The 18,934-nt window shown below is 43.0% G+C and overlaps 1 protein-coding gene across 1 annotated transcript in view; it reads left to right on the top strand.

The window, feature by feature from the left end:
- Positions 1-4,293: 4,293 nt before the first annotated feature.
- LOC124605292 (mucin-17) overlaps positions 4,294-18,934 on the top strand; it is a 148,566-nt gene continuing 133,925 nt past the window's right edge. The window contains exon 1 of the mRNA XM_047136873.1: positions 4,294-4,380. Coding sequence (XP_046992829.1) covers positions 4,333-4,380 — 48 coding nt within the window. The 5' untranslated portion in view covers positions 4,294-4,332. The remainder of the gene's footprint in view (positions 4,381-18,934) is intronic.

Here is an 18,934-nt window from a genome sequence, read left to right as displayed (position 1 = left end):
GCACCGCATGGTCATACCCCCAGGTGATTTAAACCCGCAAACCGCCCACCAGAGCGTTGTTTCACCATGTATCAGCATTATCCTTAATTTATGAGCATGAGTGTGGATAAAAACGAAGTGGAAATGTGCAACTATTTTCGAAACAAGTAGTCTCTCAGCTAGGGACTGTCAAATAGAATTCTCCTTTGAAAGTACTGGAGATCATGTATAGAAAACGCCTCCCTGAAGAATGTCCACTTGACGGACGGGGAGAATATCCTGTACTTCAACGTTGCGGTTGTATTTATCATCAGTTTACTATTTCAGTTTTATAGCTAGGAAACTTCAGGAACATACATACCGCATCACTGTTTAGCATTTAGATACAAAATCATATGATTTTCAACGAAACACTCCTTCTTCTTTCCACTTTCGAACAGAGAGAGTTAGGAGATTACTTCTGAGAAGTTGGAGTAACAGTGCTTACAGTAAAGATTAATACATAATAGATTTTTAAGGATGGTGGGTAATCAGAGTACCTGTCAATCTGAATGTACAGTCAATTCATCCTGCGAACGGTAGTGGATAGATCAGGAATTACTTTTTCATTGGTTTCAGGCAAAGCCCACTTCACGATATTCCGGTGTTTCACATAATGATACAAACAGGACATTCGTCTTCCACTATGAAATATAAAATATAATGCAACGACATTGTTAACCTACAGAATACATTAGTGTGAATGCACTATCATATTAAAAGCCACCACATTTTGTAAAACCCATTCTCTGAGAAAAGATCCTAAAATTTTGAAGTTCTCTTTTACACAGACAGACGAAATGGTAAATACGACTGGGAACAGGCCTATTCATTAAACTGAAAACTACTCTAATTGAAAGAGAAAAATAATCCTTAGTTTTTAAAATATTGCACTGTTCTTAGATGGTTGTATTTATCTCGTTCTGCTGTATATGTACGACGTCGTCATTAATGACGTTGGAATCATAGGTTGGAGAGGGCAGCAGTGGGTTCGTTGGCTGTCGTAGACATGTCAAAAAGCCACAGTCGCAGCAAATCAGAATTTTGTGTACAATGGATGACTCTGCCAGTTATGGACTAAATGCTCACATTAGGGACCACAAGCCTTTGCTATCATCTAAATAATTTCTGTGAGAAGACAGCACTACAAAGTAATCAATTTGTTAAAAACTCAATATCCTGATGCGTCAGATCCAAGACGTATTCCGAGCCACCAGACAATTTCAGTTGTAACAAAGAACAACCAAAAGTCGTACAATTGTACTGTCATCCAATAATTAAAAAACCAACTTCAAAAGTCTTTGGAGATATACTAGAAGTTTGATGGGCGTAGTCTTCTGATGATTGTTATGTAAGGGGCAATCAAATGAAAAAGAGACAGATGTAGAAAGAGTGAGTGAACTGTTTTTATTTGAAAAGTAATCGCCATAACTGATCCCATTATGAGGCGAGACAATCAGTGGCTTTATGGAAAAACGTTTGCGGCCTGTGGGACCATGTGATTGTACCCAGGCGTACACCTCATTGACTGAAGCAAATCGATGGCCTCGAATGTCTGGAGGACGTGTTAGGGCTCCCCATCGAAACTTCTGCAACATACTCAGACAAACTTAGCAACATGAGGGCGGTCATTATCCTGCAGCAGAATGATGCCGTCTGACAACATTGGCTTGGCTCTGAGCACTATGGGACTTAACTGCTGTGGTCATCAGTCCCCTAAAACTTCGAACTACTTAAACCTAACTGACCTAAGGACATCACACACATCCATGCCTGAGGTAGGATTCGAACCTGCGACCGTAGCGGTCGCGCGGTTCCAGACTGTAGCGCCTGACAACATTCCTGGGCGCTTGGACTTGATGGTGTGCTTCAGTTTTTGCAGAGTGACGTATCACTTTGTGTTAATCGTGGCGTCAGGTTCCAGAAAGTCAAAGAGCAGCGGATTCTTGCACTGACCGATAGGGGTAATCATAACTTTCCCGGAGCTGGTGTGCTTGTGGCCGGCCGCGGTGGTCTAGCGGTTCTGGCGCTGCAGTCCGGAACCGCGGGACTGCTACGGTCGCAGGTTCGAATCCTGCCTCGGGCATGGGTGTGTGTGATGTCCTTAGGTCAGTTAGGTTTAAGTAGTTCTAAGTTCTAGGGGACTTATGACCTAAGATGTTGAGTCCCATAGTGCTCAGAGCCATTTGAGCCATTTGGTGTGCTTGTTGTTTAGAGTATGCTGCGGAAGTTTTGCTGGGGAGCCCTTACACATCCTCCATACAGTCCCAGTCCCTCCCCATGCAGTTTCCAATTTTTGAAGCCCTGGAGAAAGACATTTGTGCCCCTCGATTTGCTTTGGACGAAGCTGTGCACACCTGGATGCAATAATCATCCCATAGGCAAATGCCAACATTTTTCCATGAAGACATTGACCATCTTGTCTTGCAGTGGGATAAACGTATTAACAATTATGATTATTTTTGAAGTATTAAACAATTTACTTACTTTTCTTCCCAGATTTCTTGTGTTTGACTGCCCCTTATATAAACCGGATCTTCAAAGATTTGATCCACATTGTTAGAAGCGAAAAATAGAAATATCTAATGTGACATGGATTAACTTCATCTGGTTATTTATTTACGTAATTTTCTGAAAGTATATGCTTCTTTTATTGTATTATGCACATAACAACGACACTGATGGGTACATTGAGGAATAACAGAAATACTCTGTTGCCCTAAAAAATAATAAAAAGGGTCAAAACAGAATGCTTAGGCAATAGAGTAAAAATTAAGAAAACAAATTACGTATCGAAAAACAAATGATATTTGTTGTTCAGTACAGCAGGGATTGTAGGTAGTGTATATGTGTGTATGTGTTTATGGTTTGGAATCCCTCCCAAACCCCTTGATCGATTTCAACCAAATTTGCCACAGAAAATGCAAGCCTCATCAGTATCAGCACTGTGAGTTTTATAACCTAGCTCCAATAGGAGCAGTGATATGGATAAAAATGTGTTTTTCCAGTTCCAAGTATAAAGGCTACACTGCGCAAGAGGCATATTGTGTGAAAGCAATATCGGCCTGCCAAATGAACCAGCTTTGAAGAGCAGCCTACATGTCAGGGGCAAGACATGGTGTTTTTTTTCCCAGGACCTGACGCATAGGCTGCCATGTGTGACAGGTGTGTTGTGTTAGAATAGTATCAGCCTGCTTTATCAACCTGCTTTCCATGGCAAACTGTACATCAGGCGCAAATAAATGATTTTCAGGCCCCTGATGTGTAGCCTTCCTTGCATGACTGGTGTGTTGGAGTAGTATTGGGACTAAGATGGAAGGGTGAGAGAAAGATGTGGTGAGAGAGGAGGTGGAGGAAATGGACAAAGAGAGGGGAAGAGTATATGACTACACAAAGAAAGGGGGAGGTGGAGATAGAGATAGATAAAGATAGAGGGGGGTGGGGATGGATATACTGAGGTGGATGAAGTAGACACCGAGGGGAGGAGGAGATGTGTTCAATATATGTGTCAGACACATATGCAGGCAAAGCTGCGGGGAGAAGGCTGTAGGTAAATATAATTATTTTTTGAAAGAATAAACCGCCGTTTTGACTGTTGGCTCAAGACCATCGAAAACTTTTTAAACATAATTAGTTCCTTAATATTCTTGTAGTGGACCTCTCACGCGCTTTTACGTCCAAAGAATGTCTGCTTGTCGAGTAAACCGAGCGGAATTTCTTTTGTGTACCCTTTACTGATTTAAACTGTACTCAGTCGGTCGGCAGCTTTTCAGCTTAAGCTTTAGTAATGTACAATCGTCGAGTGGCGTTCAAGAAATAACGGACTGTCTGTTTGCTTTTTATTATTTGTGATGTGTTCTAATTTCTGGAGCGAGGAGAAAGGTAAAGCTGGGAATAAGTTTTGTTACAGTAAGGACGGAATTCGGACAGTGTACAGCGACTTTGTGTGCAAGTTGAATATTTTTTGCAGGCTGTTAGGGTTGTTGTTGGCCTTTCCAGGCTATATCGAAAAATATTGCAGTGGTGTAGAACTGTTTCCCGTTAAATTACTTTTTAAATACAAAGTTTTGCGCATTGCTCGGATTGACAGAAACAACGCATATTTCATTCAGGACTCCTGCAGCCACTTTTTCTTTGTTGGCGATGGCTCGCGCCTCTCCTTGGCTAGAGTGTTACGTAGCAGGCACACTGACTCTGTACAGTTGTAGGTCAGCTCTCCTTTGAGTGGGCGCCGGCCGGGTTGCTAACAGGTTCTCTTTGTTGTTGGCAGGCCTGGCTCCAGAGTTCCACCGCCACAGGGTGGTCCGCCCACGCATGTTCCACGCCCGTGAGAAGAGGGAGATCTCCAGCTCTCGCCATCCGGTGAGTACACGGACACATCGGCAGCTCTCGCATGGCCGACCTGGTGCGCAGGTTTCAGTATTGTTAACTGCTTGTTGCAGCAGACTGGTTACCGGTAAGGCCGTAATGGATCGTGCCGCATCAGTGAAACATTTAAAAGAGCCATTTGTGTGATATCTAATTTACATTGGTCCATTCCTTGTATTATTTATATTATTGTTCGGCCTCCTAGCCCCCCTGCCCCCATCGCCAAAGTGAATCTGTTTGTTCCCATCACTATCATGTGGAAATACGGTCTGTTAATCAGAGCTCGGTATGCAGTCTATAGTAATCAGTAACGTACTTTAGTGTATCAAATATTGACTATATTTTATTGCCAAGAGCGCGACAGCCTCGACAACATTCATAACGTTGAATAAGCAATAAACAGAAAAACTTTATTCAGTATTGCACTATCTTCACTCTTCTCACAATTGCTAACGGAAGTTATATTAAAAATTGAGGGCTTAATTAATAGAGCAGTAAAAGATTATTCTCAATAATGACTCAGAATAGGGGCTAGGCAAACACCAATCTGTACCTCGCCAGGAACCATCACTGTCGTACATTACTGGAAAAAAAACTTATTCTTCACATGCATCGTTTCGGCCTCCTTCGGCATTAACACGTAGCTGGTTTCTGTCATTGTAGTCTTATAACAAAGCGCAGGATTTCGGTCACAGCCCTAAGTAGATATTTCCACGAATACGGATTTGTTTTTAATTTATCACCAGTGGCACTATGATGCAGAATATTTGACATATCGACAATAAGATACCGTCAGATACCGTCTTTACCTCTCAGAAACAGTGGGAATCTTATTTTGTGAAACATCCATCGCAGGTATTCGGGCTAGGGGCCAAGATCAGTGGGAAAAGTATATACCACCATAGGTTCTTTGAAAAAACAGCAGGGAATTTTGGTCATGAATTGTTAAGTTGATGGGTCAAAGCAGCAAAACGTATTTTGATTGTATTACCCTTGATACTGGGAAATATGTCAGTGACTACTGCCAAGCCTGACACTACCTCAAGCAAACAACTAGCAGCTTCAGACTTGATATGAATTTTCCAGGAGAGCAATACTAGACTTATCGATATCGACGCTTCAATCATGGGGACATCTGTTTTCTCTGCTTCTTTCACATGGACATATGGTTTTGTTTTGCTTTCTCTGTCTATTGCAGTGGAATTTGTTACACCACGTAACTCAGGCCACAATAACGTAAAATTCAGTCTAGTCTGAGTCACATAATTAGCATTAAACTGTATATTGTGACAGTTTTTATTTGTCGTTGTCACAAGCAGAAGATGGACATAGAGAAAGTGTACGAGGATTTTGAACATGTAAGTCTGTATGTAAATGGAGATGAATATCTGCTAAACATATCTGATTGGAAAGCTGTAGCAGAGGAAGGAATAGAAGAGTTATGGAAGAATAGAAGAGGAATAGAAGAGAAAGGCTAACTGAGTTCTGTAACAAATTTAAGTAGTAATAGCGAATACACTGTTCAGAAATCACAACAGAAGGAGGCACATAAGGGGACGATCAATAACTTGCTGTTTGAGGGTGTTGCTGTAGTGCATACCCAATGAAGCGCCACTCCGATGCAGGTATGTAAGCACCGCAATGAAGGCGAGGGATTAGTGTGGCATTCCTGTCTTTCCGACGTGCGTACGGTAAATACGGAAACGTGAACTATGGCGACGTTATTACCAAATGCGTCCAAACAGGACCAACGTGCTGTTAGTCGTTTCTTGGCTGCCGAAGTACAAACACCGGTAGACATCCATCGGAGAACGAAGAATGTGTATGGGACAGCATATCTGTCAAAAACCACCGTTGTGCAATGGTGTGCCAAGGGGTGCTGCAGCTTCACGACGACGCTCGTCCCCATATCGCAAATGTCGTAACGCAGAAGTTAATGTCGGCTCAAGTTGGAGACACTCGACCACCCGCTCCATAGTCCTGATCTCTCCCCATGCGATTATCACGCCGTCCGTCCTTTAAATTAAGGCCTTATTATACAACGATTCCTCTCGGACGAAGATGTGCAGCAGCCAGTTACAGACTTATTCGCGCATCAGGACACGGTGTTTTACCAAACGGGCGTCTTCAGCGTGATTCATCGGTGGGATGAGAGCCTCTGTGCTCACGGTTATTTTGCCTTTTTGGCATACCGATTCTGGACTGTACTGCCTTCGATCGGAAACTTTTTGATCTCCTCATATACTTCGAAAAATCTGGGGACACGGGGGTGATTCCAGCCGGATTACATCATGGTCAGACAGAGATTCCGAAATCCTATACATTTTGTCTCATGCTTCAAGGCAATAGTTTAGTTGGTTCAGTTCACACTGGGACGACAGCGATACGACATTGCGCCACCTCTAGGTGGTGGTGTACGACACCGACACATACACTATGTGATCAGAAGTATCGGGACACCCCCAGAAACATACGTTTTTCAGATTAGGTGCATTGTGTTGCCACCAGCTGCCAGGTATTCCATATCAGCGATCTCAGTTGTCATTAGACATTGTGAGAGAGAAGAATAGGGTGCTCCGCGGAACTCACGGACTTCGAACGTGGTCAGGTGATTGTCACTTGTGTCGTACGTTTGCACACGAGATTTCCACACTCCTAAACATCCCTTGGTTCACTGTTTCCGATGCGATGGTGAAGTACAAACGTGAAGGGACACGTACAGCACAAAAGCGTACAGGCCGACCTCGTCTGTTGAGTGACAGAGACCGCCGACAGTTGAGCGTCTGAAATCTTATGGGACTTAACTGCTAATGTCATCAGTCCCTAAGGCTACACACTGCTTAACCTAAATTATCCTAAAACAAACACACTCACCCATGCCCGAGGGAGGACTCGAACCTCCGCCGGGACCAGCCGCACAGTCCATGACTGCAGCGCCTGACACCGCTCGGCTAATCCCGCGCGGCGCCGACAGTTGAAGAGGGTCGTAATGTGTAATAGGCAGACATCTATGCAGACCGTCACACAGGAATTCCAAACTGCCTCAGGATCCACTGCAAGTATTATGGCCGTTAGGCGGGAGGTGAGAAAACTTGGATTTCATGGTCGAGCGGCTGCTCATAAGCCACACACCACGCCAGTAAATGCCAAACGACGCCCCGCTTGGTGTAAGGACGATTGAACAGTGGAAAAACGTTGTGTGGAGTGACGGATCATGGTGCACAATGTAGCGATCCGATGGCAGGGTGTGGGTATGGCGAATGCCCGGTCAACGTCATCTGCCAGCGTGTGTAGTGCCAACAGTATAATTCGGAGGCGGTGGTGTTATGGCGTGGTCGTGTTTTTCGTGGAGGGGGCTTGCACCCCTTGTTGTTTTGCGTGGCACTATCACAGCACTGGCCTACATTGATGTTTTAAGCACCTTCTTGCTTCTCACTGTTGAGGAGCAATGCAGGGATGGCGATTGCATCTTGTAACACGTTCGAGCACCTGCTCAAAATACACGGCCTGTGCCGGAGTGGTTACACAACAGTAACATCCCTGTAATGGACTAGCCTGCACAGAGTCCTGACCTGAATCCTACAGTACACCTTCGGGATGTTTTGGATCGCCGACTTCGTGCCAGGCCTCACCGACCAACATCGCTTCACTCCTCAGTGCGGCACCCCGTGAAGGATGGGCTGCCATTCCTCAAGAAACCTTCCAGCACCTGATTCAACGTATGCCTGCGAGAGTGGAAGCTGTCATCAAATGTAAGGGTGGGCCAACACCATATTGAATTCCAGAATTACCGATGGAGGGCGCCACGAACTTGCAAGTCATTTTCAGCCAGGTGTCTGGATACTTTTGATCACATAGTGTATCTCAATCGATTCGCTCGATGCAACAGGGTGTTCTGGTTGTTCCACGAAACTATTGTGCAATACAAATTTCAAGTCATCAGAGGTGCCTTGAAAAAAATTGTTTTATGTAAATGTAGCTTAGGTACATCCGTCCAGTTAGTTTCTCACTAAAGCTTATGTTTTTTTAAACATTAAAAACCGCGGCTTTTATATTCGCATTGGTTCTCCGCTATGCAAGATTTTCATCCGACTCTAAGTAAACTATTCGGTTAAAAAAAATAGATTTTTCTCACATGTTATAGTCTGACACCACAGCTCGATAATGAAGAGGTTTTCCTTACGCTGTTGCCCGCAGTTGGTGCGATACTTTGCAAATAAGTAAACCACCGAGCATATTAAGAATTTTCATTGAAGAATACAGTCGCTGATAAGTTTACGTTTGGTGATTTTTAGCTGAAATACTGCTGCATACGAAATATAGCTAACATATAGAAACCGTTTTTAATGGCGGAAAGAGAGCAGAAATCACAGTTCAACAAAAACCTGGTGTTTGCCTTCTATTTATTTTGCCAATTTTGACACAGCAGCCGGTTGGTACCGTTGGGCCTTCATGGCCTGTTCGGGCAGAGTTACCGTTTTTATTTTAATTGTAATATCGAAAAAAAATTCCATGTATTCGTGGAAACACCTTTGAAATTATGAAACAGAGTTGCAAAGACATATGCATGTTATACAAATGTTTAAGTATAGCTGCTTCGCGTGTCTGCAACGCGATTTTGTAAACGTCTCCATGGCAACGCCTCTTCATAGACAACTGTTGCTTTCGGCTACAGCCGTTTGCCCTTCGTGGTTGAAAGCTGTCAAAAGCGCTGCCAGGTATCAGATTTCCCTAAGTTGTCTCGACTGTAGGAGTGTCTCGTTAGTAAAGAATGAATGTATTAAACCTTCATGAGTGATGCGGCAGTTTATCACCCATCTCAGTGTTTGTGACGTCTTATCTCCCGAACTATAATATATGATAAGCAGTTGATTCTTACACCGACAGTGATTGTTGCCTGACAGGAAGGGATATGTGCGCCAAGTTTGATCAAAATCGGTCCAGTATTTTAGGAGGAGATGTAGAAAACACACACCCACGCATTTTCAGTTTTTTGAGCTTTAAATAATAAGACAAAAGAACAGCCTCTTCACAAGCGATCATGATTGAAACGGAAACGTGATTAGTGCTGTCTTGGTGCTTGTCATACGGCGAACCGCAACATTCCAGTGACAACATGAGTGTAGCACCGGTAAGCATCGCGTCGCACGACCTCTATCGCAGCGTGCCCTAAAGTACCGCATATCGTATCGTCTCAGCGTGAACCGCGTCTTAAAGTAGCACGCCCCGTCAACACGTGCCACTGACTAAGAATGACGATTCTGTTTTAAACCCTGATTTCCTATGTAATTACGCGAACCCTCCTTGAATCAACTGAATAATTACTCACTGTTGCCCTACCAGTCGACGGAAACCTTCCAAACTCATATTTCATCACAGTAACAAACTGTCCCAATAATTCTTTAGCCGGCCGGGGTGGCCAAGCGGTTAAAGGCGCTACAGTCTGGAACCGCGCGACCGCTACGGTCACAGGTTCGAATCCTGTCTCGGGCATGGATGTGTGTGATGTCCTTAGGTTAGTTAGGTTTAAGTAGTTCTAAGTTCTAGGGGACTGATGACCTTAGAAGTTAAGTCCCATAGTGCTCAGAGCCATTTGAACCATTTTTTAAATTCTTTTCGGTGCGACAATTCCACGCGAAGCCCGAACAACGACTCCCAACCCGCATTCTATGGCAAGACCGTCAGCGCTATGGAATTCTCGAACGTGACAGCAAGACAATGCCCCTCTGGAAAGGGCATGCTCAACTCCTAAAGTTCAGAGAACCTGCGATGCGTTAAGGGGTACTTTCTGCTACGTGGTACCACTACAGACAGTAGTGCCCTTTACACTTCTAGGGAGAACCCAGGAGCAGGTATTGACTCTGGTCACAATTTAATAATGAAGAGTAGACTGAAGAGTAAGAGAATACGTGCGGGAGAATGAGTGAGAAAAGAAGTAGCATACTGAACTTCTGAAGAATGATGAGGTGCGTTTTCAGTTCTTTAAGACTGTGGAAGCTGTCGTTATGAATACAATCGGCAGTTCAGTTCAAGAGGAACTGACGTATCCAAAAACGGGCACTCACAGACTTTGGACAGATAGCTATAGGTATGAGGAAGGAAACTGCGAAGAAAGCTTCACTAACAGAAGGGATTGATCTGCGTAAGAAGAAAACATAAATGTTCAAGAAAAGACAGTGCAGCAATAAAAGTCACTTGTGGATAAAATAAACAGGAAGCCAAGGTGAAATGGCTTCATCAAAAATACGAAGAAGTCGAAAAAGAATGGTCGTCGAAAGGACAAATGGAGCACATAGAAAAGTCAATACATCCTTCTGTGAAATCAAAAACAAAGGTGTCAGCATTAAGAGTGGAGGAGGAATTTCATTGTTAAACACAGAAGAGAAAGCAGATAAACGGAAAGACTTCATTGAATACGTCTACGAGATGGAGGAACTGCCTGATTCATGCTAGAAGAAGAGATGGAAGCCGATATGGAAGACAAGGGACACCCAGTATTACAGTCTCTGTTGACAGATCTTCAGAATATTGACGATCAAATAAGGCGGAAGACATAGATCGCATTCCTTCAGAATTTCTGAAATCATTGGAAGAAACTACTACTCAAGTTGGTTTGCAGAATTTATGGATTGGAGGTAGCAAGGGCGGATGAGCACGAAAACTATCGCAGAGTCTGCAGCTCATTCCCCCCAATTTGCTGATAAGAATGATATACGGAAGAATGGAAAAGAATATTGAGGATCCGTTTAATGACTTTAGGAAAGGTAAAGGAACCAGAGAGGTTTGATAATGGGAGCAAGTCTTAAGAAAAATCAATTTATCGACCTAGAAAAAGCGTTTGGCAGCATAAAATGCTGCAAGATGTTCGAAATTCTCAGGAAAGTAGGTGTAAGGTACAGGCAAAGAGGGGTAATATTCAGTATGTACAAGAACAGAGAGTGAAAAATGAGAATGGAGGACCAAGAACGACGTGCTCGGATTAGGAAGCTTATAAAACCTTTCGCCCTTATTGTCCAATCTGTGCATTGGAAAAGCAATAACACGTTTCAGGAGTGGGATTAAAATTAAGGATGAAAAGCTATCAATGATAAAATTCGCTGATCATAGTGCTATCCTGAATGAAAGAGAGGAAGAACTGCAGGGCCTGTTAACCTGAAAAGCAGTGTAATTAGTACCACACTATAGACTGAGAGCGAACTGAAGAAAGGTGAAAGTAATGAGGAGTAACATAAGTTATCTAGGTAGGTACAGAGTGCAGGAAGTGTAGGTGAAGGTAGAGATCAGCCGACCAGCGTGGCCGTGCGGTTCTAGGCACTTCAGTCTGGAACCGCGTGACCGCTACGATCGCAGGTTCGAATCCTGCCTCGGGCATGGATGTTTGTGATGTCCTTCGGTTAGTTACGTTTAAGTAGTTCTAAGTTCTGGGGTACTGATGACCATAGATGTTAAGTCCCATAGTGCTCAGAGCCATTTGAACCATTTTTGAAGATAGAGATCGGAATATATCAAACAAATAACAACGGACGTCGTGCTGGGCCACATTAAACCAGTGAGAAGACTGGTGACAAAAGAATAGGTTGTCGAACGATCTGTTGCAGTTGCAAATTACACTTCAGTAACTGAAACTCTCCGAAAGAAGAAACGATTGGTAGGACTCATGCTGAGGCAAGAAGGAATGGTTGATTTGGCAGTGAAGGAGTGTATGTAGAATAAAAATTGTAGAGGGAGGGAGACGAAGGTTTGACTATAGTAAGCATTTCGTAGAGATGAAGAGGTTTGCACACTTTGTACTGGCGTGATTGTAACAGCAGCGGTGTAAAGTAAAGTTGGTTGGAAGCAATGTGTGTTACTTCTTTCAGGGACTTGTTTTTGGTTCCCTTATAAAGAACAAAAGTAGTGTTATTAAATGATCTCAAAATGACATAATCGCGGCGGTGGACATGGCCTATCTTCTGCTTGAGCGAAAGTGATGGAAAACATTGCTCAGCACTCATGGAACAAGGTAGCGCAGCGGTGAAAATTGTGAACCCTGTGGTCTGCCTTAACCACTGCAAGCGAGAGCCACGAATATTACTTTAACGAGGCCGTAGGCGACTTCCTCCCACTGTCACGTCCATTTCAATTAGCGGCTCGTCTGTAATGGCCTCGCTGTCGAAAATGTGTTGAGCTCTCAAGGGCCCTACACACGCACCAATCGACCGACTAATTACATTGCTGCCTACACACGCCCTGACTCCTGACCGACTTCACTCAGCTCATACGACGCCGCCCCGTTCCTGTCGCTGGTTGCGAATTCTTTGTTACATTCATTGAAGTTACGTTCTAGACGATGTCGCTTGGTATTCCAAAGACACAAACCCTATGATTTGTCTTAGCTGTTTTTAAGGTAAGAAAGCCAAAAAAGCCGGGAGAAAACTGTGATCAAAGAAATGGATAATGCAAAGGTAGAAATGCATCAACGCCCTGCTAATTAAGGAGAAGGGTGTGTGTGTGTGTGTGTGTGTGTGTGTGTGTGTGTGGTGTTAACGAGCTGGAGGTCGATGATTTTCAGAACTATTGAGAATGGATGCAACATGGTGTTGGGAGCTACTGAAAGACTTCAGACAATATTTGACGGAAAGAATACACTAGTAAGACAAGTTGCAAGCTGCGAGGAGGGGGATCTTAGTTACATTACAGTTTCTAGCTACTGGCATAAATTAAGATGCCATCAGATTCAGTGCAACTGTTTCCCCACAATTTCCCTCACAATTATTATTTGAAATGATTCCTGAAAACTGCAGTATGATTACCACTTGCCTCAGCTTATGTCTTGCCGTCATTTAGACCAATTTACCACACACAGACACGGAAGCGTAAGTTTCGAAATACATGGTTACGGGGGAGGGAGTTTGGTGGATATAGAGGAGGGGCGGAGACAATTTTTAAAAGATTCAGGAGGAGTTTGTTAGAATTAAAATCATGTTTGCAGGATGCAATTCAACGTGGTGAAGAGTAAAGCCTTTATTAAATTTTCTTTTCGTGTTCAACCAAACCACCATGTTTATCACAAATTGTTACGTAACTAACTTTTCAGGTTGTTAATTGTAAATGGAGTTTCTTGCCGTAAGCAACAAGTTCAGATTATTACATAAATTTTGACAAGTTAAAATTTTAAAATGCTGAAATATTTTTAACGTCAGTCTACAAGTTTCGAGATTGGATCAATAAAAAAATGGAGAAAGATTAAGGGGGTAGTTGTAATGGTTCAGGTATTCTACATAGTCTTTCCCCCTCTTTAGTGCAATGCGCAGAACGGTCAGCCGTGTGAAACTGTGGGAAAAGCCCTATTTTGGAATATTGCTGATCTCAAGCGCCAAAGCGTTGGCGTTTAATTCCTGCTCTTTGTTGTTTTGTGGTAGATTCGTACTGCTAAAACAAAGTCTCGTCAGTCGTGACGATTTTTTTTCCAAAAAATAATTTCAAGTCGATTTTGTTCGGGAGTCAAGACATGCTTTGCACACACATTTTTCTCTTCTTCGAAACTTTCTGGAGAACGACTTCAGTACTTGATTTAGGTATGTTGGTCCATAGCGATTTGTGATACGTTGATACACTATGCCAGCTCGCAGCTGACTGGTCGAATACAAGTCTGTTGTTTTACAGTTGTTCGTTCAAGCAGCCATCATACGAACTGCTCCGATGTCGCTTATATGCCAGCACTAAAATCAGTCTCGGAGTTTTTTGGGCGGACGGTATATTCCAAATTTTTTGCGACGTCACGCCTTGAAGCTTTTTTGCTGTATAGCAGTACAACCATTTGGAAGGGAATCGATAGTTGATGGTCGCTCAATACACTACAAAGAGTTGTAACGACGTTCGCCAGCTGACGCTGGTTGTGTCAAATATCGAAATTTTATATTTGAAACCCAGTCGTAACATTTATATAAAGGTAATAGGGAGCTTTTTGTTCTTATAACAGAACACTTCAACATAAGGCCTCTCACACCTATTTAAACATGCTTCAGGGATTGAAAATATAGGATACTTGCCGAGAATAAAACACCAGATCTGTTTTATAAACTGAAACGTCAAACCCGGAAAATTTTTCGCATATATTCATTTATAAGTAAAAACTACCCTATTGAAGGTGAGGGTGGAAACGTTAAAATAGATAGAGCAACAGTAGTGCTGCCTATGAGTTCACGCTACATCCCAACATTTTGTATACTCACGCGGGTAACAAGGAAAGGAAAAACTGAGCATTTGCCGCACGACTTTCCCGTAGACGAAACTAGTTCTGTTGTGACTCGTCCACAGGCTGAAGGGCGGAGAGCCCACTTGGGAGATGTGTGGTCACGACACACCGAGCAGCTTGCGGTTTTGGTTGTTGTGGCTGAGGCAGTGCAGAGATGTCGTGAAGTACTGGCCCTCCTGCCCGCTGTCTGCTCTGACTCCATTATTCATTCCAGGCTGTTGGCCGGGAACCACGCGGTACAGGGGAAAAAAAAGAATAATTTATTATCCCGCCTGGGTGCCATTTGCAATTAAAATAGACACTGCCGTCGGCCAAGTTCCCTCTAAAGTAATCGGAAGAGAGAAGCCGATAAGGCGCTGCCGTGTACCGACGCTCCGAACCCAAACTCGTGTAATGTAGGTCTTCCAGAATTGCCGTTCGTGCTTCTGATCGATTGCACTGGAGCAGCGCCAACGCGCACACTACTCGCTGCCACACTCCCTCTCGCATGGTGTGTGTTGCATTTCCCAACACGATTAGTCGGCTTCGTGTTATCGTTTGTTGTGTTATTAATTAAATTTGCCATATGTATATGCATCACACGAATGTCATCTTTTTCCTAATGCTAGGTAATTGCTATATAATGTAAATAACTTTCATTAATTATTATCACGTGCATGGAAATGTTTTTTCGCCGTTTTAAATATAAAGTATTCGATTCGGAACCCTGTCGTATCCAAATCGTTTGTTTCCTGCAAACTGCTACGCCATAGGCACCGATAAAAAAGTTGAAGAGGCAAGTCAACCGTTTTAAACAGTTTTAGTAAATTTAGCACTCAGATAACAGATTACAGGTAATAAAACTGGAAGAGTCATTAAATGTGCAACTTTGGACAAAAACCTCCGTTATCTCTCTCTCTCTCTCTCTCTCTGACACACACACACACACACACACACACACACACCTTTTTGTATAGATGAGTTAGTAATTTTACACGTCCCGAAGAGGAAGAAGTTCAAAAATGTTCAAATGTGTGTGAAATTAACTGCTAAGGTCATCAGTCCCTAAGCTTACACGCTACTTAACCTAAATTATCCTAAGGACAACCACACACACCCATGCCCGAGGGAGGACTCGAACCTCCGCCGGGACCAGCCGCGCAGTCTATGACTGCAGCGTCTGAGACCGCTCGGCTAATCCCGCGCGGCCAAGAGAAAGAGGTATAAAATATTCTTTCTCCTTACGTATAATGGCAAACAAAATTTGTACACAAAACAATGTGCTGTTTCGTTATATTGCTCGCAGTCAGGTTTAACAGAAAAGAGGGAAGTTGTATTTACGGCTTATCAGTTTATCGTTAGAATAGTACTACGGAATCTGAATCAGCCGAAAATTTGTGACCCTACCCGTTCGCAGATTAAAACCGTGTAAAATATTGTCATTGACACTACTGTCCTCAAAGACCCAGCACCGATTTACCCATTCATTTTAATCAAATCTATTCCCAATCAAGATGTCCTTTGCGACGACACTAAAAAAGGCCTAGAGTTAGTTTTAAAGGAAAGATCTTTATTCAACAGAAATTCCAGAACAAGCAACGTAACTTCAGTAGGTACGATATAGCTTAAAATATCACAAAAATGACGCATTAAGGAAGAATGATTGAAAAAACTAATTAAAATACGTTTTTTAATCCTTAACATCTCTTAAATGTTATGTAAACGGAGGGGGAAAAACGTGTACTTTGTTCAGTGTTTTGACGAAGACACTATAAGAACAGGGCTGACTTTTTTGGGACCAGGTTCAGTTATTCATCTTACAAGAAAGATTAAGGAAAGGCAAACCTACGTTTCTATCATTTGCAGACTTACAGAAAGCTTTTGACAATGTTCACTGGAATACTCTCTTTCAAGTTCTAAAGGTGACTGGGGTAAAATACAGAGAGCGAAAGGCTATTTACAATTTGTACAGAAACCAGATGGCAGTTATAAGAGTCGAGGGGTATGAAAGGGAAGCAGTGATTGGGAAGGGAGTTAGACAGGGTTGTAGCCTATCCCCGGTGTTATTCAATCTGTATATTGAGCAAGCAGTAAAGGAAACAAAAGAAAAATTCGGAGTAGGTATTAAATTCCATGAAGAAGAAATGAAAACTTTGAGGTTCACCGATGACATTGTAATTCTGTCAGAGAAAGCAAAGGACTTGGAACAGCAGTTGAACGGAATGGATAGTGTCTTGAAAGGAGGACATAAGATGAACATCAACAAAAGCAAAACGAGGATAATGGAATGTAGTCGAATTAAGTCGGGTGATGCTGAGGGAATTAGATTAGGAAATGAGGCACTTAAATTAGTAGAGGAGTTTTGCTATTTGCGGAGCAAAATAACTGATGATGGTCGAAGTAGAGAGGATATAAAATGTAGACTGGTAATGGCAAGGAAAGCGTTTCTGAAGTAGAGAAATTTGTTAACATCGAGTATAGATTTAAGTGTCAGGAAGTCGTTTCTGAAAGTATTTGTATGGAGTGTAGCCATGAATGGAAGTGAAACATGGACGATAAATAGGTTAGACAAGAAGAAAATAGAAGCTTTCGAAATGTGGTGGTACAGAAGAATGCTGAAGATTAGATGGGTAGATCACATACCTAATGAGGAGGTATTGAATAAAATTGGGGAGAATAGGAGTTTGTGGCACAACTTGACAAGAAGAAGGGACCAGTTGGTAGGACATGTTCTGAGGCATCAAGGGATCACAAACTTAGCATTGGAGGGCAGCGTGGAGGGTAACAATCGTAGAGGGAGACCAAGAGATGAATATACTAAGCAGATTCAGAAGGATGTAGGTTGCAATAAGTACTGGGAGATGAAGCAGCTTGCACAGGATAGAGTAGCATGGAGAGCGTCATCAAACCAGTCTCAGGACTGAAGACCACAACAACAGATATTATGCACTGAGACAGAGCGAGTTGTTTGAAGCTAGTGACCAGTTTTGTGGAAAGGTCTTGCAAATTCCATAGCTGTTCTCAGTGACTGTTTGAATGAGAACGTTTTGACAGTAACAGATCAGGCCTCGACAGTCATTACTCTTTCGTTCAGCCTGAGAAGACAACACACCGAATTTCCCAGGCCTTAATATAACACCAGACCTATGACATCTTTCTGTAAATGAAGCAGTAGTGAGTCTCATGTTTCTCTAGTTTCATGCCTCCCTGGTTCATGAAAAACCACCAAAAAGCCATTATCGCCGTGCCTACGCATCGTGTCAACGGTCGTTGACATCGGACGCGCATTCAATCGTAGTGTAGGTTTCTCCTCAGCGGTTCACAGTACCGGTATTTTCGAAATTGCCCAATCGAGAATTTGAATATCAAAGGAGCACTTCGGCACACAATTCATTTCACTCTTATTTTCTTATTCCAATTCGGTATTGCATCAACAAACACGCACTTAGAGACAAGCGTGACGTTCTGGATCATCTGCAAGAGCGACTACCAGGGCGTAAGAGAGAGGTAGATGATGACTTTCGTAGCGAGTGTACTAGTTGTCTAACGTGCAGGAAGTCAACTTGTCTGATTCCCCTTTCACTCGCGTCTGTTTAGAGGCAGTCCGGGGACCTTCGCTAACAAGGCCTTTGCGGGTGTAATCGAACGCAGGTGTGGAGATAAGCTACGAAGAGCGCTACAAGGTAGCGTGTACATGATCCTTCATTCCAGACGCGTGAGTTTGCCAGCTAAAGGCTCCAGGCTCGTTGTGTTAGAGGTTTCCCACTCTTGTAAACTACTTAACTTTTGCGTACACTGTCCGCAATACGACAAACTGACCAAAAACCTTCCCATTCGTGTTGAATGTATTGACAGTGCGTGTGGTGCTTGATGCCTCGGATTTAGTACCACAGAGATCAGATGCTTTGTTTTTTCTCGTGAACAGGCAAGTGTTTAGCGGCAAGGAGAGGCCACAGCATGACTTCCTACTGATAACGAAATTGTTAAGAGACGGAACAACATGTCAGATCGACGAGAGCGATGAGAATCTGTCGTGACCTTGATGGGGCAACCATCTCGGCATTCACTTGAAGTAATTCACCGACACCGCGGAGAACCTTAACATCAATATCCGCACAGTGATTTGAACCGCTCTTTTTCCAGAACTGTCATATAGTGTGTTAACCACTAAGCCACTCTGCTCGATAAGTGCTTTGAAATTTCGTAACTAACTGGATAATTTTTATGCGTCACAGAGAAACCTTTTTCCGAGCACCTACAAATGTATCTGTACCCTTTGTTTCCTGCATTTGTCCACAAAGTCTTCGAATGGTGTTTTGGCTATCTGTATGA

The sequence above is a fragment of the Schistocerca americana genome, chromosome 3 (genome assembly GCF_021461395.2).
Source record: "Schistocerca americana isolate TAMUIC-IGC-003095 chromosome 3, iqSchAmer2.1, whole genome shotgun sequence".
Lineage (NCBI taxonomy): Eukaryota > Metazoa > Arthropoda > Insecta > Orthoptera > Acrididae > Schistocerca > Schistocerca americana.
The sequence above is the reverse complement of the archived record's forward strand: the minus strand, read 5'-3'. Positions and strand labels throughout refer to the sequence as shown.